Source organism: Bufo gargarizans, chromosome 2 (genome assembly GCF_014858855.1).
Source record: "Bufo gargarizans isolate SCDJY-AF-19 chromosome 2, ASM1485885v1, whole genome shotgun sequence".
Taxonomy (NCBI): Eukaryota; Metazoa; Chordata; class Amphibia; order Anura; family Bufonidae; genus Bufo; species Bufo gargarizans.
Window position 1 is genome coordinate 425,071,289 of NC_058081.1, and position 7,310 is coordinate 425,078,598.

Genomic DNA, 7,310 nt, shown 5'->3' on the forward strand with positions numbered 1-7,310 from the left:
ATGTTTTCTCTATGTTGAGGTTTAAAAACTGTGAGTAGAAGAAGGAGAATATAGACACACTGGGGGGCATATTATCTATAGTGTCTGTGCCTGTTTTCTGGGACGTAAAAATGCTGTTTTAGACTTAGGCCCCTTTCACCAAAAATAATTTAACTCACCTTAATCCACTTGCTCGCGTAGCCTGGCATCTCCTTCTGTCTTGATCTTAGCTGTCTGCAGCAACAGGACCTTTGGTGACGTCACTCCGGTCATCACATCATCCATCACCATGGTAAAAGATCATGTGATGGATCATGTGATGACTGTGATGTCACCAAAGGTCCTTGTTGCTACACAGAGCTAAGATCAAGACAGAAGCAGATGCCGGGCTTTGCGATCAAGTATACTAAGGTGAGTTAAAACATTTTTTTTTTAACCCCTCCAGTGCTATTTTACTATGCATTCTGTATTCAGAATGGCATTATTTTCCCTTATAACCATGTTATAAGGGAAAATAATAATGATCGGGTCTCCATCCCGATCGTCTCCTAGCAACCGTGCGTGAAAATCGCACCGCACTTGCTTGCGGATGCTTGCGATTTTCACGCAACCCCATTCACTTCTATAGGGCCTGCGTTGCGTGGATTATCGCAACGCACAAAGGGGAGCATGCTGCGATTTTCACGCAACGCATAAGTGATGCGTGAAAATCACCGCTCATGTGAACAGCCCCATAGAAATGAATGGGTCGGTATTCAGTGCGGGTGCAATGCGTTCAACTTACGCATTGGATCCGCGCGGAATACTCGCACGTGTGAAAGGGGCCTTATAGTTTTATTTTCTTAGTTGCATTTACTGCTGAAAATGTGCCTGTTTTGGAGGTATTTGTGCCTGTGTCCCCTTTGTTTGTTTTTTGCGCCTCTTTTAGTCTTAAAAAACTGTCTAAATTCTACTCCACTCTAAGGCCTCGTTCACATCAGCGTTCATCCTTTCCGTTCTCCTGCTCCGTTATAGGAGCAGGAGAACGGAAAGGACGGATTGGGCACATAACTGAGACGAGCGGAGCCTACGGACCCCATAGACTATAATGGGGTCCGTTAGGTTTACGCTCAGAAAATGATTTTGGAGCGGAGACAAAAGTCCTGCATGCACAACTTTTGTCTCCACTCCAAAATCCTTTTCTGAGCGTAAACCTAACGGACCCCATTATTCACACCAGCAGTAGGAAGTTGGTCCCAGCTGAGCTCACAATAGATGTTCAATCGCTAAAAGGTATTCACACCTTGCAGTGTTAGATCTTATACAGAAGGGGGTAGGAATAAGCAAGGAGATGTTCAAACTAAGTGCAGACTTAGGGTCCATTCACACGTCCGGGTCGTATTGCAGATCCACAATACACCCTGCCGGCACCCCCGATAGAACTGCCTATTCTTGTTCTATTTTTTTTGTGGAGCCGCGTCCCGGAAGTTCAGGGCCGAAGCCCAGAAGTTCGGGGCCGCGCTAAAATGCGGATGCGGGAAGCACATAGTGTGCTCTCCGCATCGATTTCTGACCCATTGAGAATTAATGGGTCCGCACCCATTCCTGATATTGCAGAACAGATGTGAACCCATTTCCGGACGAGTGAATGGACTCTAACAGGCACACTTAAAATCATTGGTTTAATTCATGATCCAAAAAGTCCAAAGTATAAAAACATGTAACAAACACTATTAAAATGCCCTACCCAGGTTTTCGCCCACTATGAGCTTCTTCCGTGGTTTACACAGCACATGTTCCAAGTTACCTTTTATAGGAAAGTCGAAAATAGTATGTATAAGTAAATCAAATAAAAATATAAAAATGTTCACGCATATCATCAAAAAATTCTATATTCACCTTAAAACATCCAGAAAACACACGGATTCAATATATGCACGAACGCAGAAATTATATGTAAAAACAAGACAGCTTGCACTTTCCCCTGTTGTGGAAATTTTATTAGGATGTGTATTCGATATATTGTGTATTGTCATCATGTCAGGGTAAACAATTGCAGTGGATATTTTCTCGTGTGTGTCCTATCACAGCTGCTGGGCGCAGGGGTCTCCATCGGCGAATGGTCCATGTGCTAAGCACTGGGCTGTGGGCCGTGGGAGACTGATGTGTTCAGCAGAGCAGTGTTTTGTTGGCTCATGTATTGCCGCCGGCTAGGGCCCCCTCGCAAGACGCGGATTTATTGGTTTGGCGTGGATACATTTGTTAAGAGAACAATATAAACGAAAGGAACATGCGTTTGTTGTCTCTAGTGCGCCTGATCAGCCGCTGGAGATAATGATGTTGTCCTGTAAATAAACCTGCATGTGGATCATAGTAACTTTATCTGGCATTGATCACTGAGCAAGGCTGGATAAAGTTCACTCCAGTGGTAATGTTAGATTATTGTATACATGTGTTTGTTAGCTGGCTATGTTATTCTAAATGCTTGTCTTCCTATGTCATCACTTCCTGTACGTCATCACTTCCTGTATCCTTGTCTTGGGCCAACCCCTTTTACACCTTTTGTTTAGTTAATAAAAGTGTACACACTTTTGAGATGAGGAGGCTCGTCTCCTCAGAACTCCCTCAGTGCGCCTGCGCCGATGACATCACCGAAATAGAAGACGTCATCGGCGCAGGCGCACTGAGGGAGTGCTGAGGAGACTAGCCTCCTCATCACAGAGCGCCTGCGCTGAATCAACACAGGTGCGCGATTTTTGAAATGCCGACAGGGCTGGCCGGAGGAGGAGATCCCGGCTGGCCCTGTCAATCAACACGACGAGGGGGCGGATTTCTGCAGCAGCTACCAGCAAGTAGCCGCCCTACTTGCTGGTAGAGACCGAATTTACATATTATAAAACTTCGTTTTTTGCAGAAACTGCTGGATCAAAGTAAGTAACACAATTATATTGTCATATATCGCAATATAACTAATTTCACTAGCCCAAAAAAAAAAAAAACACTTTAGCGGGGTGACAGAAGCCCTTTAATCTCAGGGTCTCTTATTATTCTTTGTTCAATAACTTTTAAACCAGCAAGATGGGGTATACAACTGTATAATGACGCAACGTCACAGGTGCATGAAGCAAGGACTACATTCAATAATTCGATAACCTGTTGGGAATCTCTCAAATAAGAACATATACATATCTCTGTTTCACACTAGTGTTTTTCTTTTCCGGCACTGAGTTCCGTCATAGGGGCTCAATATTGGAAAATAACTGATCAGTTTCATCCCCATGCATTCTGATTGGAGAGAAATCTATTCAGGATGCATCAGGATGTCTTCAGTTTAGTCACTGAACAGCGTTTTGGAAGGAGGAAATACCGCAGCATGCTGCGGTATTATCTCCGTCCAAAATTCCAGATCAGTTGCCGGAATGCTGTATCCGACATTAGTTTACATAAATATGTATTAGTGCCGGATCCGGCATTAAAAATGCCGCAATGCTGGATCCGTCCTTCCAGTCTGTTCATGCGTAAAAATGTGAAGAAAATATATAACAGATCCGTTTCTCCGGATGACATGCAGAGAGACGGATACGTTCTTGCAATGCATTTGTAAGACGGATCTGCATCCGGATCCGTCTACAAATGCTTTCAGTTTGCATGGAACTGCAACGGAACTGCTTGCCGGATCACTCTGCCCCAAGTGTGAAAGTAAAAATCAATATACTCTTGATGGAACCAATTCTTGAAACTATAGGTCAACTTGGGGGGATGGGGTGCTCTTGTGTATCTTTGGGAGATAATATATTGCTGGAATTTTGGGAAAAGAAATGTTCATATATTCCAACTCTTTTTTTTTGTCCAATACAGTGATACCTCGGTTCACGAACGCTTCTGTTCACGAACAACTCGGTTCACGAACAGAAAAGTTCATAAAAATATGCTCCGGTTCACGAACTCCGCCTCGGTTCACGAACAGGAGCCGCGGCCATTTTAATGCTATTTCCAGGCTGTCACATGGTCGTGACTTCCTGTAGGAAGACCGTGGAGAGAAGAAGTGACACAGAAAAAAGTACTGTGAGTACTCTGCAAACATTTTAAGTGCTTTTTGGTGTGCTTTTTAGCACATACAGTACTGTACAGTTCACTGGACACCCAATATGGCTCCCAAGAAGCATAGTGGAAAAAAGAAAGTGCAGAGCAGCAATGTAGGTGACAAGAACAGAAATGCAGGTGACAATGTGCAAAGTGGAAATGCAAGTGACAATGTGCAAAGTGGAAATGCAGGTGACAATGTGCAAAGTGGAAATGCAGGTGACAATGTGCAAAGTGGAAATGCAGGTGACAATGTGCAAAGTGGAAATGCAGGTGACAATGTGCAAAGTGGAAATGCAGGTGACAATGTGCAAAGTGGAAATGCAGGTGACAATGTGCAAAGTGGAAATGCAGGTGACAATGTGCAAAGTGGAAATGCAGGTGACAATGTGCAAAGTGGAAATGCAGGTGACAATGTGCAAAGTGGAAATGCAGGTGACAATGTGCAAAGTGGAAATGCAGGTGACAATGTGCAAAGTGGAAATGCAGGTGACAAGAATGTGCAGCACAAGCATGGTGGCAAAAAGAAAGTGTAGAGCAGTAGTAAAGGTGACAGCAAGGTTGTGAAGAAAATAACCATTGAGCTGAAGAAGGAAATTATAGAAAAGCATGACCGTGGTATTCGTGTGACTGATCTGGCCTCGGAGTACAAGATGGCAAAGTCAACAATCTCGACTATTCAGAAAAACAAAGCCGCCATCAAAGGAGCTGATGTTGCAAAAGGAGTAACAATGTTAACCAAGCAGAGGACGCAAGTTCTTGAAGAGGTGGAAAAACTTTTGTTGGTGTGGTTGAATGAGAAACAGCTGGCAGGTGATAGCGTTAGTGAAGCTATGATCTGTGAGAAAGCCAGGAAATTGCACAGTGATTTACTGCGAAGAAGCCCCTCTACAAGTGCAGCAAGTGACGAATTTAAAGCCAGTAGGGGGTGGTTTGAAAAATTCCGCAGGAGAAGTGGCATCCACAGTGTGATTAGACATGGTGAGGCTTCCAGTTCTGACAAGGCCGCAGCGGAAGCCTACAAGTTAGACTTTGCAGAATTCATGAAGACAGAAGGATACGTCCCTCAACAAGTGTTCAACTGTGATGAAACAGGGCTCTTCTGGAAAAAAATGCCGAACAGAACCTATATCATGCAGGAGGAAAAGGCACTACCAGGGCACAAGCCCATGAAGGACAGATTGACCCTTTTGCTGTGTGCCAACGCAAGCGCCGATCTAAAAATTAAACCACTACTGGTGTACCATTCTCAGACCCCTCGTGCATTTAGGGAACAAAATGTGAACAAGGCCAGACTGCCCATCATGTGGAGAGCCAATGCCAAAGCTTGGGTCACAAGGCAATTGTTTATGGAATGGCTGCACAAGGTGTTTGCACCCACCGTCAGAAAATATCTTTCTGATAACCAGCTGCCTGAAAGGTGCCTTCTTCTGATGGACAATGCCCCGGCACACCCTCCAGCCTTGGTGGATGATATGGATGCTGAGTATGACTTCATCAAGGTAAAGTTCCTCCCCCCCAACACAACACCACTTCTGCAGCCCATGGACCAGCAAGTCATCTGCAACTTCAAGAAGCTGTACACAAAGGCGCTCTTCACTAGGTGTTTTAATGTCATTAAAGAGACGTCCTTGACTTTGAAAGAATTCTGGAAGAAACATTTCAATGTTGTCCACTGCATTAACCTCATTGACAAAGCCTGGGAAGAGGTCACTCCCCGAACCCTAAATTCAGCCTGGAGGAAACTGTGGCCAGAATGTGTCGCTGAATGTGAACATGACTTTGAAGGGTCTGATGCAGAGGTAGTGGAGGAAATTGTGTCCATGGGCAAGAGTATGGGTCTGGACGTTTATGGTGCTGATGTGGAAGAGCTTGTTGAGGAACATAGGGAGGAGCTGACCACGGAAGAACTTTTTGAACTCCACGGTGAGCAGCAGAAGGCACTTCTTGAAGAGCATTCCACTGAGGAAGAAGAAGAAAGGGAGGAGGTTAGCAGTGATGCCATAAAATCCATTATGCAAAAATGGAATGAGTGCCATGATTTTTTTGAAAAGCACCACCCCAACATAACTGTCGTGAACAGAGTGCTAAATCTCATGAATGATAATGTGGTCTCTCTTTTCCGGAGGGTTATGCAGCGCAGGAAGAGACAAGTGACATTGGACAGATTTTTCAGACAAACTGAGCCTGCAGCTAGGAGACAAAGGAGAGAGGAAACCCCTGAAGGAGATCCCCCTGATGTCCTTATGGAGGGGGACTCTCCCTCCAAACAATAACTGCCTCCCACCTGCCTTCCTCCATGCCAGAAGTCATCTCAAGCAAGGTTAGTGTCCTCTCTTTATACATTACTATACTGTACTAATGTGTATTGTAATTTGTTTCATATTTTTGTGCTTCAAAAACCCCCCAAAAAAGGTCAGCACGGATTAACCGGATTTACATTGAACCCTATGGGAAAATGTGCCTCGGTTCGCGACCAATTCGGTTCGCGACCAGAGTCAGTTCACGAATTAAGTTTGTGAACCGAGGTATCACTGTATATGATTGTTATGAGCTTCCTCCAGGTTGGAGGAGAGTTCTCCCTTAAAATTGGCCTTGGGATCAAGTTTTTGTATGTTTCTTGATCCCCCAGTTGTATATACATTCATTTATAGTAATCTTATTTATCCAAAAGCACCACGCCCCCCCTTCCCCCTTTGTCAAACGGTTTTATAATCAGATTCATACTCTCAAGTCCTGGAGAGTCTTACTTTCTTTTTTAGAGAGGTTAGGTTTTTGTAGTCATGCTTGTATTTTTTCTCAAATGTCTTTATACATTTATTATTACTGATTTTTCCGTCAGGCCAGAATGCAGGAAGGTACTGATAGACATGTGGACTCCATTCTTTGATTCAGCTACACAGACAACACCTTATCTTCTCCAGAGCACATCCTGTGCTATCCTACCGAAGAGAACACGCCTCCTTACTACGTCATATATGCTTTTCTGCTGTTAGAGAAGACTCCATTACAAGATAGTGCCTGTGTTATCCCTTTTCATATTTTAGCCAATGCCACATGCCTCAGGGGGAATGCCCCTCTGATGACTTTATAAACTGCTGGACCCCAGTGTGTGTGTCACAGTTATTTTCTTCCATGCACTTCCATGCACATAAAACTCTTGGATTACTATTCATTTGGAGCATTAGAGCAAACGTAATCAGCCCCCATTGAGGGTATCTTCCACAGTTGGCGCCCAACGTAGGACTCAGGAGACGAAAACGTCGCTA

At 44.3% G+C, this 7,310-nt stretch overlaps 1 protein-coding gene across 1 annotated transcript; it reads left to right on the forward strand.

Moving 5' to 3' along the window:
• Positions 1–4,694: 4,694 nt before the first annotated feature.
• On the forward strand, positions 4,695–6,317 carry LOC122925970 (tigger transposable element-derived protein 1-like). The gene has a single exon (XM_044277363.1). The coding sequence runs from the start codon at positions 4,695–4,697 to the stop codon at positions 6,315–6,317; it is 1,623 nt and encodes a 540-aa protein (XP_044133298.1).
• The last annotated feature ends 993 nt before the right edge of the window (positions 6,318–7,310 follow it).

What these genes read in the sequence shown, in the direction of transcription:
- LOC122925970 (XM_044277363.1), top strand. Translation starts at nt 4,695, where the DNA reads ATGGCAAAGTCAACAATCTCGACTATTCAGAAAAACAAAGCCGCCATC.